Here is a 21,962-nt window from a genome sequence, read left to right as displayed (position 1 = left end):
AGCTCTTCCTTTGTTTGTTTTTTGAGCATCAAAGACATAAATGTTGCATAAACAGAAAGCGTCTTCTAAACTATTTTACTGAAAAAAAAAATGGAAATGTGATGGAAAATAAGCAGACACGCTTTGGATCGTATTTGTTTTTATTGAAAATGTACATGAATGAAATGAAACCATATTAAGGTACTGCTTAATCTGATGAGCGATGGGACAGGTTTTGACTACAAGAGGTGACGACAGATACAAAAAGGTTTTCTGACACCAAAATGTTACTTCACACTCAGTCACATCCAAAGATCATAGGTAATAAACATCAAGTATCCACTTCAATACACAAAATATATCCTTATAAATTATATAAATGCATGAGTCGTTTTTTTCTTTTTCTTCTTTTAAAACGTCAGGTTTACCTCAACTCCGAGTTGTGGGATTATTTGGCAAAAAAAAGGAGTTGAAATGCAGGGACAGGTCAAATATACATAAATATGCACCATTTTGAGAAAACTAGCTGAAAAGACTTCGATTGGAGGAGTGGAAGAATACAAGCAGGTCGGATATCCAGATGGCAAAAGCACTGAAATCAAAAAGGTGCATGCAAATATAGAATAGGCTGGTGACTTAAAGCACAATGTGGCGAAAGGCCCGATCATGTGACCTCCATGGTATTCAAGTGCTAAATAACGGGATATTGCTTTGGCTTGTTATGAATTATTCAATTTTGTGGCTATGGCAGTTTTATTCCGGAGAATTTCACAGTTTTTTCCACTAAAGTGTTTGGAGTAGAAGGGAGTTTTGGTAACATTGCAGTTCAATATAGGGCTAGAATAAGTCAAGATCGAGTTTGTAGCACCCCTAGTGGCTGAAGTGTGAAGTTGGTAAAACATTATTTACAGAAGCGTCATACCCAGGAGCCTAAAATAAGTAGCTAAAATGAGTATTCAAAACCATTGCTTATTGAGTTGCAGATTTCAAAATCAAATATTCTGTAAAACCTTAAGAAACACTGATGAGGGTTTTCATTTTTATGAACAAGGGGTCCATAAAAATGTCACCAATTCTTTCACCGTCATAAAGTGACCCTCATTTAAAAGCGTTACCCGCATGAATACTGAGATCATCTTTACAAGCTATCAACTCTTGCAAGAGCAGAATTCATCCTAACAACCCACGCCAACGGTTTATATACATTAAGACATTACTGAGGGTTTTAATTGAGTCCCGGATTTTCAACCTGCCAGGAGCTTTGTACTGTGGTCAGAAGTAACATGCAAGTCAAAACATGTCGGATGAAAGAAGATGGCAGAATAACTGTAATCATAATAACAAAAGGTGGATACAGTGAGGGAAACCAGGAGGAAGTAAAGGTTGCTTAGTTCTTGCTGAAGCTGAAATCCCCTCTTCAGGCGCTCAAGACAGATTTAAAAGAAGCTAAAGAGAGACAAAGAGAAAGCTGCAGTTAGAGGCAAAGCATATTCCAATAGTGCATCAGCAGTCAGAAGGGAAAAGGATTCAGCTGTGATCGGAAATAAAATCGCCACAGTTAACATTGATCAAACGTGACGCAGACAAGAACAAAATCAACATCAGAGGAAATTCAACACGTGAAGCACAACACCCAAGTCCAAAAAAAGAAGCCTCTGAGGCACCCAGAGAAGACCACCACTGAGTAGAGCCAGAGAACAGAGGACCTACTCAGTGCAGAGCCAGGGGTTGCTGTAAAGAAAAGCGGATAAACAGACGTGTGAGCCGAAACAGGGAGAGAAAGTTGCTGTCCTCATCGCACAGCAGCGCGGCTGCATTACGTAGAATTGTCACTATGTATTAACAATAACAGGTCATTAAAAAAAGTTAACAAAAACCAGTGCATAATATAATAAAAGGCCTTCACACACTTCCTCACGACTTCCCGTCTCCCAAGCAATCAATAAAAACTTAAATGGAGGGACAGTTACTACAAATTTCAACAGAATATATGCGTGACCATCAGTTATAAGCAGCACCAGCAATACATAACATAAATGCCAGATTCTATTTGTTATTAAAGCTCAATGAAAGTTCATTTTCTTGTTAGCTGTTCTCATGCCAAGATACATTTGTATTGCACCTTATGTATGAGATGACAGGGAAGAAATGCAACGCATTAGTCACACTATAAATGAATTGAGTTTATTTATTCTGAGGTGACCTTAAAAAGCATTCACTTCTAAAACAGAAAATTAAAATTTCCTCTATTCACATTTCCAACTGCAGTCAAAGAGGAAAAAGATAATCGTTGGTAATAACTGATAGGAAAAGTCATTTATTCAATAGTATTTGCTTTTCGCTAAACACACTGCTCAGTGAAAAGGAGCAATGACCTTCAACTCTGTGGTAGAAACTTACAATTGCACTGATGGCAGACGGAATGTACACTTGTGGAATCACATTTGTTTGTATAAAAAAGTGCAAATGTGAGAGTGGACTAAAAACAAGCACAATAAATGACAGTGAGTGAGGTTCGGCAGAAGTGGCAGGTAATTCAGTCGGCTCATGATTGAGGGCAAAACCAGACATCAACAGACACAGGACTGAAGGGATAAAAGGCCGTGGCGTGACACTGTGTGAATTTAACCGTTGGTTCAGGTTGGTCCAATAAGTGGTGATAAACACATCTGCAGTGCAATCCTCAGTACTTTCACATGCAGTGGCCGTCACACATCAGTTTTGTTTTGTCCTCCTGGGGGATGTCTGGCTTTGGCATCAATGCATCTCGAACAAGCTCAATCCATCATGCAAAGAGTCACTCCATTAAAAATATGAAAGACAGTGCGAATTCATATCAAAAGTAAAGCTGAATCATAGCTTGTACAAACCAAGAGCCAAGCGCCATTCAGCAAAAATAAAGTGTAAAAACTCATACTGAGCCCAGACTCTTCCGCTGGGCATGTGGAGGGTTGCATTATGGGGTGAGGGTGGGTGAGGATGGGGAGGGACTACTGGAAAAGGATGATGGGGTGGAAACTCATTCACAGCAGGATGGCCACAAGGGTGCACTTTCTACAGGAATCCTTCTCTGGAAATGAGAGAGACGGCTGTTATTAATGCCCTCTGCTGGTGAGGTCATCGTCAGGACAAACACGAGTGACATCAGCATTAGTGTTTAGAGGAAGTCATGCTCAAGAGCACTCAGGGAAAGAGAAATGGAAGTCTGACTGTTCTGAAAATTCAGCAGCAGCTTAGTTTTTTTGGTCTACACTTCCACATTATCCAACTGAAAAGCACAGACAACGTCCCTCTGACACTGTGGACTCACAAGAAGGCGGAGTGTTATCGGCGTGGGTCGTCACATGTCTGCGAGATCAACAAAACATGTCATCTCAGTAAACAGTGACGGACCTCGGGGCGGTCAACTGCTCTGGTTTGACCCACAAGTCTTGACTTCTGTTTTCAATGGCCCTTTGTGCTAACCGAGGAGCAGATGGAGACTCGGGACAAAGAGGATGCTTGAAGCAGGCAGACGGAGCGAATGACTCGGGCAATAATAACGGGGTCGGCTCAGTGGAACATACTGTAATAACAAAGTCATGAGATAGATCAACTTCAAACAATTTGCTGCTCAGCCAGCTTGACTTGTCTTATGTAACAAGATGTCTTAGTCTCAATAAGACTCACCAAGACTCAATAAGACTTAATAAGGCTTTTGTCAATATACTACCTTCTTGTGCTGAAGGTTGACATATGACAATACTGACATGTTTTTCGATGATGGGATGGAAATGGCTTTAAGTGATCTATGAAAATTGAGAATGCTAAATGATCCGTTGTACAATGGGGTGTTTCTCTTTATATCAATGGCCGATTATGATATAATACACAGCTAACATTGCAAGAGAAAGTCAGATTTGACACACAGATGCTTTATAAATCCATTAAATTCAAGTTGGACGTTTTCACACCTCCAACAGTCAGCAGTGACAATTCACTTTTTATTAAAGAAACTACACCAAAACCCACGTGGTACATCGTGCAATAGTGGAATTTATTTTGCTAAAGCTGCAGTAAATCAGCTGGCATTTTCAGCTAATGGCTACACTACAAATTACTGGACTGCCTCAGTATAGAAACTACAGTGGAGTTGTGATGGGAACCCCTCAGTAAACGTAGAACAAAAGCACTTTTATACGAGTAATTTCTGAGACATGCTCTGATGCATTCTCCAATGACGTAGCTCTCGATATATGAAGCCTCACAACAGGTAGTATCACATGACCAGTTCAGGAAGAGGATGCATTGACTGCTCTCGTACACTAGGAAACTTTTTACTCATCTTAGAACCATCACAAAAGAGGAAGGCTGAGACCCACAACATAATAGTGAGCAAGGAGGCAGCATTGCTCATGTACTCTCCATTACAGTCACCCAAATAAATCAAGAATCATTTAGTAACTTTAGAAGAAAAAGAGAATTTTCATTAAAATATATGTATAATAATAATATATAACGTATAACATACCTAACCAAAGCTTCAAAACCGAGGTCACCAAAGGTATTGAGTACCGTTATACCTAGCTTTTGCAGTTCCAGTTAAACAACACAAAACAGATAGTTTTGTAAGGTGCATAATTTTGAAAGTTTAGGCACTTTAAAAGAAATTATCGAGGCTGCTGAGTAATTAAGCATAGCCTCTCCCATTTTCACTAATAAACGAGTAATACTTTCCTTATTTGTCCTTTTTTAATTTAACATTCTATGGTCTTTTTTTTCCATAAACGCACGCGAAGTTCAACGTGAGGTGAAACCATGACGATTAGTGTCTGGTGTTGGTGGGGAGGATCTTACCAAAAACAGGGCTTCATGCAGCATGCAGCGAATTTGGGAGTTAACTGGAAAATATTATGGATGCAACATGATGACACATGCACTCACAGGACAGGGCAACATCAGGGATACATAAACAGTACAGCATGAGCCTTGAAGTCAAAGGCAGAAAATAAAACAGCACTTTTCATGGGGGAAACACACCAAGGCCTCATGAAGAAGAGGAGTTAGAAAAACAGACATATAAAAAGACGTCCTGACTGTGAGGGAAAGGCAGTAGGGTGAGGACAACCAGCATCTGTCTCAGTGCAACTGTCTTTTCATTTGACTCAATCTTCAACAATCTGAGTGGAAGAAGACGTCAGGACACACCTGGCTGCGAGTTACCTCAAGAGAGATTGGGTTTGCAATGTTATCCCACTGAGAGAATTCACCTGAGCTCACTGCATCCAGACTTGGTGCTAGCTAGGTAGTGGCTGTATCTCTGAACATGAAGGTACTTACTTCTTCTTTTCTTTGTCCCGCTTAAGGGTGGTGGAGCCACCTGCCTGCTGGGCCTGGTTCTGCAGCAACTCAGCAGCCGTCTTTTTCTGTTTGAACATGTTCAGCTCGTCGTCCAGAGACTTCTTCTTGTCCTCCAGTTTCTTTTTCTCGTCCTGGTGCAGCTTCTTCAGGCGGTCAAACTTCTCATGCAACTGTGGAAAATTAAGAAGGTGTTTAGCGCATTTAATTGGCTGCAAACTGAACCTCGATTAAAGGATGCACACCTCTTTCTCTGCTTCTTTCAGCTCTGCCTCCTTCTCCTTCACTCTCTGGACAAACATTTGCCTCATTTCTTCTTCCTTCTTCTGCAACTCACCCATGAACTCATTCCTCTTTGCTTCATATGTTTCTTGCAGACTAAAGACAATCAAATTTTGTTCAAACAAGAAGCGAAAAAGGATCAAACAGAAGCAAAAACAAAACAGAATAATGCAGTTCTCTACCTGAAGGGTTTGCTGTCAGGGTCCGTGTCTTTAAATCCCATCTCCTCCAGTTTGCAACGACGGTAGAGCTCATAGTGGCGTGTGTGAGTCTGCTCTCGTAGATCCTCCATGTTCACTCTGATGAGCATCTCTCGCAGTTTGACAAAGTCACAGTGATTTTCGTTTTCCACTGGGAACCGCAAACAGTAACATTTGGATAAATGACCTTCGGTTATTTCATGATCATCCAAACGGTCATTACTTCATTTAGAACTTACTGGTGAATGTTATTTTGAAAGCAGACCACAAATGACTATTTATGAGACTCTAAAAAATGCATCTGGGGTTCAATTTCAAGTGGGATAAATTTGTCATGAGGCAGTCCAGCTGCTTCTCTTGTGACCCATGAAGAGGGTCAGAGATGAACATGTCATGATAACTCATAAATGTTTAACAGCTCAACCATCAAAACCAGCAGAAGACAAAAAAGCCTCTATATGTCCACTGGCCTCAATTTGGTGCAGATGCTTGACTGAGCCATTTGCCGCTTCCACACGAAGACACACAAGCGCACACCATGTGACACCATGTGAGCACACACGCACAAATGCACACCCAGTATTTGATCAACACATGCAATGTCAGATGAAGCTTCAGGCTACAAATGAGTTACGTCAGTCAGGATGTTGTCTAGATTTTAGCCTGACGCACTAGATGTGAAGACTGAGGTATAAAGCATGTAAAACCACCTCTTCATACTTACATGAGTAGTAAATCAAAATGGAAAAGGTAGAAAGTGTTTCACTTTTAAACTTTCGTGTACTACCACCAGAAGAAATCTCAAAGTGCATGAATGCTTTGACTGAGCAGGGATGTGAACATCACATGAATGTTTCTCACTTGATCTCCAGATCGCACTCAAGTTCAATGAAGCCAGTTGCTCACCTCTATACTGTTAATATTGACAAGGCCTGACAGGATATTTCATTAAGTGATAAGAATTCAGATACTGTAAATAACTACGATTCCTGAAAGTCTAGTTCTGAGACCTTTGCTGTAGCTTTCATAACATTACGACAGAATACACCACCTTATTTTTGGTCTGCCCTCGACACATTTATGCTGCTATATTTATACATATGTGATGATGTCACAGAGGGCTGTGCATCTTCAATGATCCAATGATTCGATTACGATTATCCTGCCTATGATTCAATATCACCATTAATTACGACAGTTTACATCCTGAATTCTCATGGAACAGCACATCTACTTTTGCATCAATGGAGACCAGCAAGTCGTGAGATAAATTTCAATTCTCTTTCTTTGTCATTCTTTATCTGTTCTCTTCTTCATCTCACACTCACAAAGAAATCCCAGTTACCACCTGTAGAACAGTCTACTACACTTATGCTAGCTTAACGTTCATTGGAAAATGCAGGTGTAACATTTTCAGTGAAGTGGCTGCGAGATGGCTGCATGTTCCGTGGCTCTTGGCAGTTTTGACAGTCATTCTTAATCATATCATTCTTTTTTTTTAGATTAGTTGCACCTGTCCATGCACTCTAAATCAATGTAGGATAATATTAAAGATTTGTGGTCTCAAAAAACATTTGGAAGCCGTTTGCTGAATCGTTCTGCCATTCGTGTTCATTAAAAATGAATAGGTGACAAACACATTTGAGCCATTAAAAAACAAATTACACTGACAAAGTGACTGACAATGAGTTTACATCAACATAAAAGAGCAGCAGCTAAACAAGTTTTATGCAACTCAGACTTGAGCAGAAACATGAGGGGAGTAACTACATGCTTCCACTTCCTGGGGAGGAAATGACCCTGACTTACCCTGCACCGTCCCCCATGGGTACTGCCGCGCTTTCACCATCTTGTTCCCGATCATCACCTCTTCAGTGCTGCCCACCACGGCGAAGGGCAAATGGCTCTGTGCGAAGCAATGAAAAGCAGTGAGGAAACTTGAAAACTTCCTCAAATCACACACAAAATAAAAAAATGCATCATCTAATTCGACATCCCAGTTTTTTTTTGTATTTCCTAATCATATTTTTGTATGCCTAACAGAGGATCGATCTGGATCACAAAGCCAAAAATATTAATGCAGTTTTCCTAACTTCAACTCAACCAATACGCAGTGGGCACGACACAGGTTTGATGTGTAGCGACTGTCAGCCAAATGTTGGTATTTGAAGTAGATTGCAGAGTGGCTCATTTGTCAGCACGCTCTGCCTCTTTCCCACACAGCCAACTTCCTGAGCTATGTGCAGGCTGATTGTGTCGCAGTGAATGAACTGATCCCTGTGTGGGCTCGCTTCCTGAGAGGGCCAGGCCCCTCAGCTGATCCCTGCTCAATAATGAGGCAACTATAATTATAATAAATTAAAAAAGCAGCAAAACAGAGTGATGAAAACTGAGGTTGCAGCGAATAAGTAAGGAATTGCTACACACCATTTTGCGAAATAAAATTTTAGGGATAAAAAAAAATTATCATGACCAGGTTTTTGTCTAAAAAATGTCATTTATATTCTTTTTAATTTCCAAAATAGATGCTTTTTTTATGCACACTATTTTCTTTCATTGTTACATTTAGATAAAAGCGTCCCCACAGTGAAAACATTTGGGCCAAGTGAGTAGAAATTGGTTCGTCAGCATCTCTGTGAGCGAATGACAAACAAGTCCTTACATTCATGGTGGAGTTGATCTCTGCTACGGACTCGTCATCTGTGGGAAACTGGTAGATCTGAACGCCGTTGCTAACCAGCTCGCTGGTGATTTTGATTTTGAACTTGGCCAGCTCACTCTTGGAAATGGCATCTGACTTGGCAATGATGGGAATGATATTGACCTGCAGAACAAAATAGAATAACATGTCAATAGAACAAGATACTTCATCCATAAAATTATCTGCCATAGCATTTTTTTCAACTGATGCATTTTCCAGCAGAAACCAAAAATGGGTATTTTAAATGTTTTTTTTTTCATTTGAAGAAAGTGAAGTAACACAAAAGCATTTTGTTCATACTATGAAATGTATGTTTTGAATCATGTTGTGTGAACTGTACTTTAAGTGGCTCATCACATCTTTGAAAGATCTAACCATTGGCATCCTCTTGACTGTCATCATGGCGGTATATTGAAGACCCCAGTCATCATTTTATGATTATGGCCTTATATATTTACTTTAAAATATATACAATTGAACCTCAGTCCAAAAGATAATAATATGAAAATTGTATGCATTTCTTTGAAGGCAGAAAAAAGCAAGTATACATCATTTAAAATTGAAACTACCGTAGGTGCGACCGGATTGAGCAATGTAGTGGGGGATGTGCTTTTTTTTTCTTTGTAAAATCATTACTTCGTGTGTATTTATATGACATGTGTTCTCTTTTAGGTGTGGGCAAAAAAAAGTAAAAAACATATTTTTAACAGAGGCAGTCGTACATACTTCGCAACACACTCTCATTGATGAAACAATATTGTAATGTCACTCGGAAATGGTAATTTCTTTGAGCATCAGCCGAACAATGACACATTCTTAAGCAGAGTTAAAAATAGAAGCAGCAAGCTCCCATATCCTGCTCCAGATCACTTAAAAGCTCTTCAACTCACTCTCCACGTACAACTCCGGTGACTCAACCAACTGTTAGGGCAGAGTATCCCGGCACAAAGACAAGCAGGAAGTACCACAAAAATACTTAGCGTCAACTCTGTTTACATGATCCCAAACCATTTAACCAGTGGTGAGCTTCTTAAATTAACAGCAGGGGGCTCACCTGATGTAACAAGCTTTGCTGAATCCCTGAGTCCAGTTCGCTTGATAAACACACTGCTACGTGTGCTGAGGATCTCTCTTGTGCGTCATGATGTTGTGCTAGCTGGAGGGCACAGCAGCACACATGACTCTAAAGCACCATACCAATGGGCCAGAGCTGCAAGGACCTTGCAGAAAGCCAAGGATTTCCATGGAAACCACTATGTTGCTGACAGCTGACTAACACAGCCATTGAGGCAGAACTGCGAGCTCAGTAAACGACAAGATAGATAATCTATGTACACTGTCATGCCTTAGCACAAATATGACCCTGAATTAGCGCCTAATTCACAGACATTAATAAACACGGGAGTCGGGAGATGATAGAGACAGAGTGGGAACACCAGGGGGCTGCACATATGTCACCATCCTGTCGCAATATTCAAACTAAATCCCTTAATTACTTAACCCAGTGATTCCAAAGGCAGGAGGCGGGGGTGTGCTTTGATGACAGAGAAGCCAGAAGACATGTGAACTGAACAGCTCAACGGTGTCAACAGTTCAATCTTTGTAGTGGAGGAATTCAGCAGCTCATGTCGTTGAGGAAATAACGCATTTTATTCTGGTCACTCAAATGTGGTGCATTTGTGTTTCATTGGACATTGGGGAGAAGCATGTTGATGAACTGCATACATCCGCAGATGAAGGAGACCTACACTTAGAGAGATGACAGAGGTGCCCTGACAACTGTGGCAGTTACTAACCGCCACGGACATTCTGGATGCTGTGACTAATTGGAGCAAAATGCTTCTTCTCACTACTACGAAAAAAAACAGACATATATTCTGTAAAAAAAATCCCTTTCACATACCCACTAGTTAAAAGGAATTTTAGGATTGCCCTTAGAATTCTCATCACACCTTGACGTAAAGAACAAACACCTTTGCACACAACCTCTTTGATCTACAAAACATTGAGAAAAACTGGCTTCCCACATTGTCAAATCATTCCTTAGAATGTAGCCAACTTTTGATGAGCAAGAGTTACCACGGACATAAGGTTTGAGCAGTTGTGTTCGACCCCTTACCTTGCTATCGAGTTTCTTCATTGTCACCAGGTCCAGGGACTTCAGAGAGTGGCCAGTGGGAGCGATGAAATAGAGGCAAGCGTGGATGCGTGTGTCATGGTAGCTGTGAAGCGTGCGCTTGATCTTCAGCTCCTCTTGTAGATACGCTTCAAACTGAGCATCAATAAATTCCACAATGGATTTGTAGCTGCGGATGCACACATTACACACATGTAAATATATTTGAACAGAAAATAAGAGCATAATGATCTCATTTTTAAAATATGTTTTGGTATTTTTAAGGGCTTTTGGTTTCAACTTCTTCATTTTCAAATTTCATTTTAAGGACTGTACCTGTCTTCTTTGTTGATCTGGTCTCCGAAGCCGACTGTGTTGACCACGGTGAGCTTGAGGCGCACATTACTCTCCTGGAGTTCGTAAGTATTGGACTTTAGCGTTACACCCGGCTGGTTGTGCTGCGTGGGCTCGCCCTCGAACTTGGTGTTGAACAGCGTGTCCATCAGAGTGGACTTTCCCAGACCCGTCTCGCCTGCACAAGGAAATCAGTTTACTCACAGTGTCAGCTAGTGATTTTAGAGAGTAACCTGGAGGCAGTGGAGACCCTCACCAGAGTAGAGAAACAGAATATTGCTCTACTAAAATGAAAAAAAAAAAACATTAGCAATTCAAACAAATTCAGAACTAGCAACACATCTGCTAATTTAATCGGACGTTCACTGCAGAACTCAGTAGATGACTCAGCCAGAGACCTTCCGTCTATTTTCATTCCTCAGCCTGACCTACATATTAATCACGAGCTTGTGTAGTAGCATCTCTTCCTATACAGCTACGTGTTAGCACATATTAAACTCCCCCTGGCCAAGTCACTAAATTTAGAAAGAGGAGTAAAAGAATGAAAGATAAAGGCAGTGGATGTGGGATTTGCTATTTATATGGTCTCACCGCAGTTAGATTTTATCTAATCATTCAGAAAGTGAATCATACAGGAAGTAGTCTGCAGCAGGCAATGAGGCCTAAAATGGATGCTAAACCAGTGATACGAACCAGACAGGCACTGTGTGAGTCAACATTTTTACCTCACTTACTGCACAGTGAGCCTTGTAGTCTTGTATGTGCCTAACATGACGGAGGAATGTTTGCCTCTGAAAAGCTATCCCCATTTCAAAACCACTCTTAATAGGCAACTCGAGCCTTGATTTTAAGCTCCACATGGGGATAGATAAGAGGACCGAAGATGAGTAAGGATCAGTTAGTTACGCAATATTTCCCAGCCAAGAGGAGCTACACTCGGCACATGACGACCATCAATAAGCTATTTGCGGCACATTTTATGTACTTACCAACACAGAGGATGTTGAAGCAAAACCCATGATTGACAGACTTGTTGACCAGCTGGTCAGGCATGCTGTCAAAACCAACATGACCGGCGAGGGGGACGGCACGAGCACCTTCTCCCTAAAGATTGGACACAGGAGCACACAGTTGTTAATATTCATCAATATATCCAACCTAAAAAGTTACACACATTATGAGAAGTAAAATCCAGTTTTTGCTTTAAATATGTTTTCACTTATTCAGAATCTATTCAGTGGAAAATGTTCCAGTTCAGGTGACATATTCAACACCCATACTTAGTTTTAGTTAGAGATTAATCTATGAACAAAGCATACTTCCTGTTCTCGCTTACTACCACTCATGTGCCAGACACATAAAACCACACCGCATACACAAAGTTCAGCACAACTGCTCTGAGTATGACAGTTAATTTTTGATGGAACGCAACTGTCAAACAGGAAAACATAGCTAGTTAAACTAAGATATGGTTAATACAGAGGCAACCACAAATCAGACCGGGTGTAATATGAATGAAACATTGCTGAGGCTGTGGGAACAAACCACTTTTTGAGCAATTAAAATGTTAAGCTTCGTAACAGCACTTACAAATGTGCATTGTTAGAAACACTAGCATCAGAAGAGTCGCCTGTTCAACCTCTACACGTCACATGCTGACAAGGTGACTAATCATTAAGATCACCTGACCAGTCGACTGTAATATGGCTGTAATTTAATTAACTAGTGTTAACAGCAATTTAGGAACATTGTTCTGTTTTCTCATGACTATTTACAACGGTATATTCTGTATGTTCATCAACCAGTGCAGGTTATACACTGACAGTCAGTGACTAGTCATAGTACTTAGTTGCAGCCCTCGAACACTAGAAGAGACAGCGGTGGTGGAAGCAATATGTATGTGGGTTTTAGCAAGTAATTTAGCATGAATGCCATTGAAAAGAAAGTATGCTAAATTCTGTCTTTAATGTTTGTATGCTGCTATATCAACCAGCATTTCCCCATTGTGGGAAGACTAAAGGCAGTGGAGTATACTGTAATCCAGTATCACTGCATGTCAAAGACGAGTATCTGCATGAACGATGTCGCGTATGTTTTGAAAAGTACATGACAACAAGGAATGTGGAAATTCTATTTGGTATAAGCCACACATTAACACAAGATACACAACAGAAGGCTTCAAATTCAAGTTCCACATATGTGGCCTGTTGCTCAATCGATCTCTCCACTGTTGCACAGTTGGAAGCAGAATGTCTCTGCTTCTCTTGGCTAGTGTGACATCTCGCTGTAAAAGCCCACTTGTGCACTGGTGTGGGGGCGTGAGGCTGTTGTGAATCTCCATCCCAACATTTCTCATTTCCACAGCCTACACTACGAGGTGTAGGAAAGACAGGAATTTTGATTATACAGCAGAGGAAAAACCTCTCACCCAGCTCAAAAAGGAGCTAACCAACCATTATGTGGCTTCAGAGCTTGGTCCTACAATGTGGCCACAGCTTTGAGAGGAAAACATTCCTTCTGAGTGTCAGTTTAAAATAACTGGACAGCCCAAGATGGTACCGGACACTTGTGAGGTATTTGAATAGTTGAAATTGGATTGAAACAGCTGTGTGAGTGTTTGTTAAACCGAAGCTCGTGCAACTGAGCAAACAGCTTTTGTGCTTTTCCTGCAAGTGTTACATTCCTGAAATCACCGCAATCTTTCCGCACAGATGCTAAAAAGGCTGCATAAGGCAAAAGACTGATCACTGGCAATAGTTTTAATCTCACATAATGACTGTGAAGCAATAATTGGCCCTTGAACTCACCTCACCTTTCCATTTAATACCAATATATGCAGCGTGATAGTGTATAAGAGTCCCGCCTCAGTGGAACTTGTTTTCCCTGGACGTAAAGGACTCTACATGAAACTACATGAGTGATAAGTAAAAGATCAGTCAAGGTAATTGTGAATACAATGAAAGGCAGCTCCTAAGAAAACCTCTTTGAAGATAGGATGGGGAAAATAAACATGTAATCTATAAAAGAAAATATCTAGTTTCACTTCTTAATGTTATACCCATCTAGGACTTATCATCAGTACCGCTGGCCATCCTAAGAACTGGTGTTCGAGTTTCCATCACAAAAAGTGACAGCTCTGTTGCTTGAGACGCTGGTATATTCCAACACACAGTTCACACCTTCAAACACTTCAGGCACGAATTCAGGAGGCACAGAAAAACTCCGGAATCCCCTCATGTAAGACTGTAACCATGCTACCACCTATTTCAAAATAATAATATACTTGATATAATGATCATCACAGCCATTCACCTGATTCGAATTGAATTCCTGGAAACTAACCCGTATCCTTTCTAGATGCATATATATAATAATAATAATAAACTCTCACAATTTTGGAACACTTTCCCTTTACATGCACAAATCAGGCAACGCCCGCGTCAAAGTTAACGGGACTCGAAATAACATAACGGAAATGAGCATCGTCGCTATGTAAAAACTGGGGGCGTATTTAATGAATGGCCTCCCGGTAGTTACACGATGTGCATGGCATTTTTTCGGTAGAATGGTCATACCAAGTTCAATTCACAACGTTTAATATTAGTTCGTTAAAATGACGCCAGGTTGCAAATGAAGCGTCGACTTATGCGAGAAACAAATCGCGAATTCGCGTCCTAATGATATGAAGATAACGCTTCACTCAAAGGCAACGCGTTTCCAATAAATATGAATTAAACGTATGCGTCTATATAATAAGATACACGATGCATGGAATGGATTTCGGTACGTGTTCCATGTCACCCCACAAAAGCGGGTGGTGACGAGCCAATACGCGTGAATGCAACCACAAGCTACAGACGGGCTTTTTATAAACCGGAACCATCGCCACATGTTTGGAAAAAGCAGAAGAAATAACTGAGGGTGGAATGGGGTGACTCACCGCTTGCCTTGCTATCTCGGTGGACGCCATGGTCATAGCCGTTAGCCTGAGACCGGAACCTCTACCGCTTCGTTCAGGCGAAGGGAGTCGCAGCGTTTACGGTCCACCGAGTGATGGCCTGCTTGGGCTGTACCATTATATAAAAGACAAGACTTAGGAAATACACTGCATAACACTTGTTATTTATGTTGTTAACATAAATGGTGCGGTTTTTACTAAAGAAAAATGACGTTTGCGAGTTTCAACTACACATTATTCTTTGAAAGTTTGTTTTCTGAAAAATATATTTTTCATACGAGCTCCAGTAATGGACTCTTCCTGTCAAATTCGCTGGAAGAGTACACCAGTAGTGACAAGAGGGGGTTTTCCTTCCTTACAGTTCAATTGTCGGCATTATTGAATTATTTGGCATCATTCCCGAATTTCTATTTAACTGAATGATATTTCGACATGCAACTATGCTTTTTTTGTTCTTTTTATCAAATATTATCCCCTATGAATTAGAACAATGGAATCGTCCATCACATAGCTGAAGCGCTTACGATATTTTAATATTTTTTAACTGTCATAACGATAATTTTGCTATGTATATAATTTTCAGTGATATTCTTCTTTGTTCGGTTTTTCCTATTATCGACTCCAAGTAGTAAAGGTTCCAATTATCTCATTTCTAGTTTAGAAAATAATAATAATCATCCCGACTTTGTATATCCGTTAATACAATCTGATAATAATATGTGATATGATGATGAATAGGAAACGTGTCTACTCATAAGCCACGCCCATTCACCATCGACCAATAGGACGGGGGGAGGTATTTTAAAAACGAACAGCGGCCATTTTCAAAACAAACCACGGTTCATACAAACAGACGTGTTTGAGCTCTTCAGGTAATGATAGATATATATTTGTTGCTGCTAGTTTACCGGGCGTTATGTCATCAGTCTGTATGCGGTCTGTGTTGTCGTTTCTTTGGTATCTAGCCCTCGTAAACCTGTTCTTCATGCGTTCTGTGAGGCTATATTAGCAGGCGTTATCCCCGGAAAAGCCGTTTCTCTTCTTTCTCTATTTGTCATGAAGGAATGCTAACGTCCTCTTATATTTCACGCTTTCTTTAAACGTCTGCGCCCTTAACATAATGAGTTTTATGTGAGTTAATAAATGAAGTGTTTTCAACACGCCGTGTGCTTTGAACCAAGCCCTTAAAAGACGACGGTTCAAAGATGAGATGACGAGTCAAAGTTAATGGCGTCGTCTTTGATGTTTGTCTCTTCGTCTGTCACAACGTGAAGACACGAGAATAAGTGGATGGACAGTTGCTTGTCCGTTGTTTCCTGTGTATTAAAGTGGCCCCAAGGCAGAATTACAAATGCAGGCAGGCGTGGAAATAAATGTTTTCAATCTGTTGTTTCAACTGTCAGTTATCAGATCATGAAATGAAAAATCTAGAGCCCACATGAGATTCATAAGTGGGTATTATGGGGTGTGGGGGAATTGCTCGGACTTGAGGTGAGGGGCAGGAGACACCCTGTACAGCATACATATGAAAAGGCAGCCACTTGTGCACTCGCACACCTGCATGTAATTCAGTCATCAGTTGACTTATATGGTTAAGTGCAGGGAAACGATGAACACAGTACCTCTTTTTAAATTGTTTGTGGCAGAATAGTTGTAGGTTTGAGCTTGTGTGTTTCACTATCTCTATATGACTGACTCTGACCCATCTGTTTAATCGTTTCCAGAAACAATGGCTGGCATCTACGTTCACCAGGAAAATGCTCGTCTGCGTGTGCCTTCTCTCAAGATGCGTCGTCTACAGTCGGCTTCAGGTGAGAACATCCCAGGTACCCTGGAAGTCTTCTAAACAGTTGATGTATTTGCTTCACCTCTTCTGTCCAGACATGCCCACCAAATCACCCCATCCATCTGGGCGTAAAGCTCTGCAAGTGATGAGCAACAATGCCTCAACTCCTGCTGTCCATTTGCAAGGGAAGAAGCTGATCAAGCCACAACAGGTGTGTTTTGAAGTGACACAACTCTTGCCTTCTTTCTTTCTGAGTAATGTTGCTTATATTGTCTTGAAGGAAACAAAGGTCAAAACAACTCCCCAGATCCCAAAGGATGAATATCCGGAAATTGAAGGATTCCATCCTTACGATCCAAGTGGTAATGAGCTAACTTTTTTGTATACCTCCCAATAATGCTAATTTGTAGTCTGTGTGGTTGTGGGGGTTTTTTTCCACTTTGCTTTAGAATACCTGAAGCAGTGTGTCCCTGAAGACGTGATGTTCATTGGCGATCCACATCTGACTTTCGAACCGTCACTCGATGTTTTGGACGACAAGCTAGACCTGATAATCCCTGAGCTGTCTCCCCTTCCTTCTCCAGGTATTGTTCTCAAACTCTAGATGTTGCATCTGCATTCGTTGTTTATTCCGATAATTGTTTCATGAAGTTAAGCTCAGGTCATTGCGAATGAGTAACCCGTCATGCGGTCAATATCAGTCTGGCGAGACTCCACTAGAGGGCCCTGTTAGCTAGTTTTTAAGGACATGATCTGCGTCAGTTTGGAGAGGTGGGCGGGACAAAAACTACCATCAAATGCGAGTTTTGGCAAGTGGTGGGGATGATTATTATGGGTTTATATTTAAATTAGACTACTACAAAAGCGTGGTCGACATATGCTTATTACATTTTAAGTGAAATATATTTACTTTTCTGAATGGTTTCTCATGAATCCCTCGAGTGATGCTCATTTCGCTGATCTACGGTCTGTGTCGCTGATGGTGCGTTCATGAGCGTCCGTATTTTCTACACTTCGGTAAATGACTGGGGTTATGATGGTTTACTGGATTCGTGTGTGTGGAAGGGGCAAAATGACTCGTGACAACCCCCCCTAAAGTGACGCCTGTGCCACCATTTACTGTAAATTAAATGTGTCTTTGCAGATTTGAAACCTGAGCTTGACGCCTTCCTCCTCACCCTCGATGAGCTGACCATTGACCTCCCTCCAGAGCCTGTTGCTGACTAACTAACCCTGAGCTCTCTTTTCTTTTAACTGTTACATTTTAATAAAGACGTTTTGAACCATTTTCTCGTCATTCCTTCGAAGTTGATGGCCGTCTGTCAGACAGCTGTGAGTTGACACTGACATAAGAGGGTGATTTGTGGTAGAACATTTGCAACTATTGTAAGCCTAAATTAATAATGCAATTCCCTTGCTCTTGAGTGTCAGTCAACCTTCAGAGACTCGTTTACAGTGCTTGTTTTTCAGATGTCAGGTCAGTCGGACTGTTGCCATGTTCTGAGTTTCGCTTCCTGGGTCTGTGAGCGGTCACATGAGGAACCCCCACACACTTGTGGATACTCATGTGAACTTCGCCTCAGACCCTTCTCGATGAGCCAGGAAGACGGTTTCACTGCTTCACTGTTAGGTGTGCGTGGAAACGGTTAATGATTCAGGTGGAGTTGATAAGCACCAGCATCCGGTTTGGACTCTGAGCAGGTGAGCTCGAGCCGCAGCACCGCGGGTTTTTTTTTTATTGTTTAATTGACTTTGACTCGAGATTACTGAAGTTACAGTGCTCATTTCCTGGTACAGATCGAGCTCAGATGCGTGGGCTCCCGAATGGATCACACTGGATCAGGACCAGATGCCTGCAATGCCGACGCCCACAGCAGCCGAACACTGGACCTCGTTGTGGAGCGGCCCCCCAGACTGGCCCCGCCGCCGCCGCAGAGGAGACCGCGGCAGCAGCTGGAGGTCTCCGCCGACCGAGCACAGCTCACACCGACCATGCGCAAAAAACACTTTAAAGATTCCATTTTGAACAACGGTCTGAATAGCGTGTTGACATCTCAAAGTCCATGTGCTTCCGAACCGGACACGAACTGGGCTCTTCACCCGATGGAACACTGGATGTTGGCATCAGTGGAGGGCAGTTACGACTCCATCATGCAGTTCATCTCTGAAGATCCGGGGCTGATCACCAGGAGGGACTTCATCAGCGGGTACTCGGTTCTGCACTGGCTGGCCAAGAGGGGACAGGATGAGACTCTGCTCAAAGTTTTGCGGTACGCGCAGGAAATGGGGCTCCCGGTGAGTGTCGAGGTCCGGGGTAGCGGCGGACTCACCCCGCTGCATGTAGCCAGCATGCACGGCCGGTACTCGGTCATCAAGGTGTTGGTCGGAGCTTTCGGCGCAAGCGTTGACGTCATGGACCATAACGGAAAGCGAGCCTGGCAGTATTTACGCCAGGACGCACCGCTGGACATCAAGGAGTTGCTGGGGACTTGGGACGATGCGCATCACGCCGCTGGAGCAAGCGACACGAACGGCAGCGTCTCGGCGGTGGTGGTGAGCACCACGGAGGCGGAAGATGAAGCTGCGGCTGATCGAGGAGCCTTTGACCGGGCCAGACGAGCTGGCAGCTGGAGATTTGGATCTTTGAGGAAGATCATGAACTCTTTGAGATAAACTCACACCTGCCTGTAGTTCGTTGAAAAACCAACCGCATTAGTTTAATTTGATGACGTGGCAAATGTTTGAGAATTCACTCATAAAACTGAGAGGAGGCAGCAACGGAAAATGTGGGCACTGCCCCACAGTTGGAATCCCCACCACAGTCACACTCAAATGATGGGTATTCAAGGACCTTTTCATGGGTGTGAGTCAAGCAAGAGTTTGGGTGGTGCCCACGTTTTTTCCTAAATAGCGACTCACTCCTGTCCCAGAATTCATAGCATCAAGTTAACATTTATCATTATGCCTAATATATATATACACTCTTGAAATAACTAATCCAGCTCACAACAGCAGAAAGCAGATACTGGTTTGATCACAGATCGTTTATTTTCAAACGTGAGCACAAGTATCTGTACAAAACATGGCTCCCTCGGCCAGGTCCAGTCCAGCAGCAGGACAACCAGGCAGGATGGAATGGAGGGACGTCGGATCCAGAGACCCTCACGCTTACAGGCCGAGCTTGGTCCTCCTCCAGTGTCTCCTCTTGGAGTTGTACCTGATGGAGAACAATGGAAGGTTGATTAGACACAAGGCAATGCAGCCTGCTTAAAAACATTTCAGTGTGTCAACTTCAAGAATTTGGACATTCTTCAAAGAAAGTGTTCCTCATTTTGATGAAGTCACAGGTTCAAAAGATTAAGAATTTCATACTTCTGCAATTTAAACTCATCAGTGTGACAAAATAAACCATTTCAACTAATGAATTTGAACAGTAGTTTGCAATTCACTTTGAAAAACATTACACCCTTATTTATCACAGCCACGTTTCTACAGACAAGCATTAAACATGCTAGATCTTTGTGCTATAATGTTCCACTCTTAATGCATCATGCCAACATTCATTCTTTCCAACAGACTATGCTTTCACTGCCACTATGACCTAAGACTATAATATTCAATGTCTTCTCTACATGGAACTATTTACAAAGTTGAAGCTCAGTTTCTTCACACAAGACAGTCCGCGATGACTCACCACAGGTAAGTGGCCAAAACGTCTCAACTGGTGCCAAATGATACCTTGCAAGTAAGCTACTTGGCAGTGACGACTGTTGGTGGTTTCCACAAAACATTTGTATAACTTCATACTTTTGGGGAAACAAGCAAGCCAGAACCACGTCCCAACCCAAGAATTTGCCACCAAAATAAAAATGAATGAATAAAGAGATGCAGTTTAGTGTTTCAGCGTCTGAGTTCCTGCTTCATCACCAGTGAGCAGGACAAGAGCTCTTCAGCAGAGTGATGCTCTCAGCAGGGTTAATGACAACACTTCACAACCACGAAGTGCTGCAATTGCAGACCTGCTTTCACAAAGTGATGTTCATATCTCTAATGTGGAGTAAGTACCTACGGTACCCGCAACAAAGATGACGCACAACTGACCCAATGAAGACAGTTGTAATGCACAAGTCTCGCTTATTCCATGAGATGGTGATTAAAATGTTCTGACTCATAAAATTTAAGTTGCACCATTTTGAATCATTGTAAATTCAAGGGGATTGCTAAGCAGCAGGAACGAAAGACTCTGAGCAGCCAAATCTTGAGCAGACTTCAGGGAGAGGCTCAACTTGTATGACACTGACAGCTCCACAGCACATTGGCAGAAAACGGGAAATGCGCCACACAGTAATGTACTGCATACAAGAGACCATCCAAAAACAACAATCCAGAAAGATGCAATTCATTTTCAAAGTACAAGATTGTCAACGAACTGAGTACTAATAGCAAAAATGTAACTGAATGTAGGGCACAAGATGAGTGAATGACCTGCAATGTAATTCTGCCTACAGCAATAGGAGAAATGGAAATCTGTCAAAGCGACCAAATACTTTCTTAAAGTTAAGCGCTAGGTGACACATCAACAGGTAAAAATGCATTTAAAAAAGTACCCAGGTTGCCGAAAACTTGTGTGCAGCCATGACGTCAAAAATTGCAACTTAGCAGACCGCACGTCCTGTTCTGAAGTCGATGCAACTCTGACATGTACCAGCTCGGACAGGACGAGGAAGAGCTCCACGCGTTCGTGAACACGTTCGGTGTCTCTCACCTGATCTTGTTGCCGGTTTTCATGCGGATCCACTGGGGAATGGGCCGATTCTGCTTCTGCTTCTTCGCGAGGAAGCGCTTGATCCTGAAAGTCTTGTGGGACGACTTTTAAAGAAATCACAAAACAGCCATTAGTGAAGCCGTCCAACATAGCCTGAGCTTTAACAACACTGAAATCGGGTATACAATTTCACTACATTACAACATGCGTATTGCTACGACGTAGCTGCCGGCTAACGCTGTTGACCACTCATAATGCTCAAAATGACCGCATCACACCATGTAAAGAACGACCTAAAATAAATGACTGACATATACACATCCTTACAAGTGCAAAACAATATGTATATAGGGGCTTGATGCGTGGATGTTGCCAGATTTTGAATTTACCATTTTTTCCACCGTCCTTTCCCCACTATGGCGGTAGTAGAAGAGGAAGACGGAAGTGACGTTCCCGGTTTTATCCAACGCGGCGACTGCTCACA

At 42.0% G+C, this 21,962-nt stretch overlaps 4 protein-coding genes across 8 annotated transcripts; 2 read left to right on the top strand and 2 right to left on the bottom strand.

The window, feature by feature from the left end:
- Positions 1 to 112: 112 nt before the first annotated feature.
- On the bottom strand, positions 113 to 15,049 carry septin6 (septin 6). 3 transcript variants are annotated; one of them, XM_053878536.1, is made up of 11 exons: positions 14,910 to 15,036; positions 11,959 to 12,073; positions 10,952 to 11,147; positions 10,619 to 10,805; positions 8,461 to 8,622; positions 7,608 to 7,704; positions 5,781 to 5,949; positions 5,562 to 5,694; positions 5,299 to 5,489; positions 4,816 to 4,859; positions 1,432 to 3,049 (listed from the first exon to the last, which is right to left on the bottom strand). In XM_053878536.1, exons 1-10 carry the CDS (start codon positions 14,943 to 14,945, stop codon positions 4,856 to 4,858), a joined length of 1,290 nt encoding a protein of 429 aa, XP_053734511.1. In that variant the 5' UTR covers positions 14,946 to 15,036; the 3' UTR covers positions 1,432 to 3,049; positions 4,816 to 4,855. The 3 variants fall into 3 exon arrangements, with proteins under 3 accessions (XP_053734510.1, XP_053734511.1, XP_053734509.1); XM_053878535.1 differs by lacking the exons at positions 1,432 to 3,049; positions 4,816 to 4,859 and adding an exon at positions 113 to 1,425; XM_053878534.1 differs by lacking the exon at positions 4,816 to 4,859 and having other exon boundaries at positions 14,910 to 15,049.
- Positions 15,050 to 15,721: 672 nt separating this feature from the next.
- Positions 15,722 to 18,001, top strand: pttg1 (PTTG1 regulator of sister chromatid separation, securin). 3 transcript variants are annotated; one of them, XM_053878539.1, is made up of 6 exons: positions 15,722 to 15,799; positions 16,652 to 16,738; positions 16,809 to 16,924; positions 16,994 to 17,075; positions 17,163 to 17,297; positions 17,858 to 18,001. In XM_053878539.1, exons 2-6 carry the CDS (start codon positions 16,657 to 16,659, stop codon positions 17,938 to 17,940), a joined length of 498 nt encoding a protein of 165 aa, XP_053734514.1. In that variant the 5' UTR covers positions 15,722 to 15,799; positions 16,652 to 16,656; the 3' UTR covers positions 17,941 to 18,001. The 3 variants fall into 3 exon arrangements, with proteins under 3 accessions (XP_053734514.1, XP_053734513.1, XP_053734515.1); XM_053878538.1 differs by lacking the exon at positions 15,722 to 15,799 and adding an exon at positions 16,209 to 16,284; XM_053878540.1 differs by lacking the exon at positions 15,722 to 15,799 and adding an exon at positions 16,397 to 16,418.
- Positions 18,002 to 18,304: 303 nt separating this feature from the next.
- On the top strand, positions 18,305 to 20,472 carry sowahd (sosondowah ankyrin repeat domain family d). The gene is made up of 2 exons (XM_053878537.1): positions 18,305 to 18,414; positions 18,511 to 20,472. The coding sequence occupies exon 2, from the start codon at positions 18,538 to 18,540 to the stop codon at positions 19,384 to 19,386; it is 849 nt and encodes a 282-aa protein (XP_053734512.1). The 5' UTR covers positions 18,305 to 18,414; positions 18,511 to 18,537; the 3' UTR covers positions 19,387 to 20,472.
- rpl39 (ribosomal protein L39) lies at positions 19,743 to 21,940 on the bottom strand. The gene is made up of 3 exons (XM_053878542.1): positions 21,868 to 21,940; positions 21,479 to 21,582; positions 19,743 to 19,930 (listed from the first exon to the last, which is right to left on the bottom strand). The coding sequence occupies exons 1-3, from the start codon at positions 21,868 to 21,870 to the stop codon at positions 19,882 to 19,884; spliced, it is 156 nt and encodes a 51-aa protein (XP_053734517.1). The 5' UTR covers positions 21,871 to 21,940; the 3' UTR covers positions 19,743 to 19,881.
- Between the last annotated feature and the right edge of the window lie 22 nt (positions 21,941 to 21,962).

The sequence above is a fragment of the Synchiropus splendidus genome, chromosome 11 (assembly GCF_027744825.2).
Source record: "Synchiropus splendidus isolate RoL2022-P1 chromosome 11, RoL_Sspl_1.0, whole genome shotgun sequence".
Taxonomy (NCBI): domain Eukaryota; kingdom Metazoa; phylum Chordata; class Actinopteri; order Syngnathiformes; family Callionymidae; genus Synchiropus; species Synchiropus splendidus.
This window is presented reverse-complemented; position numbering and strand designations above follow the sequence as displayed.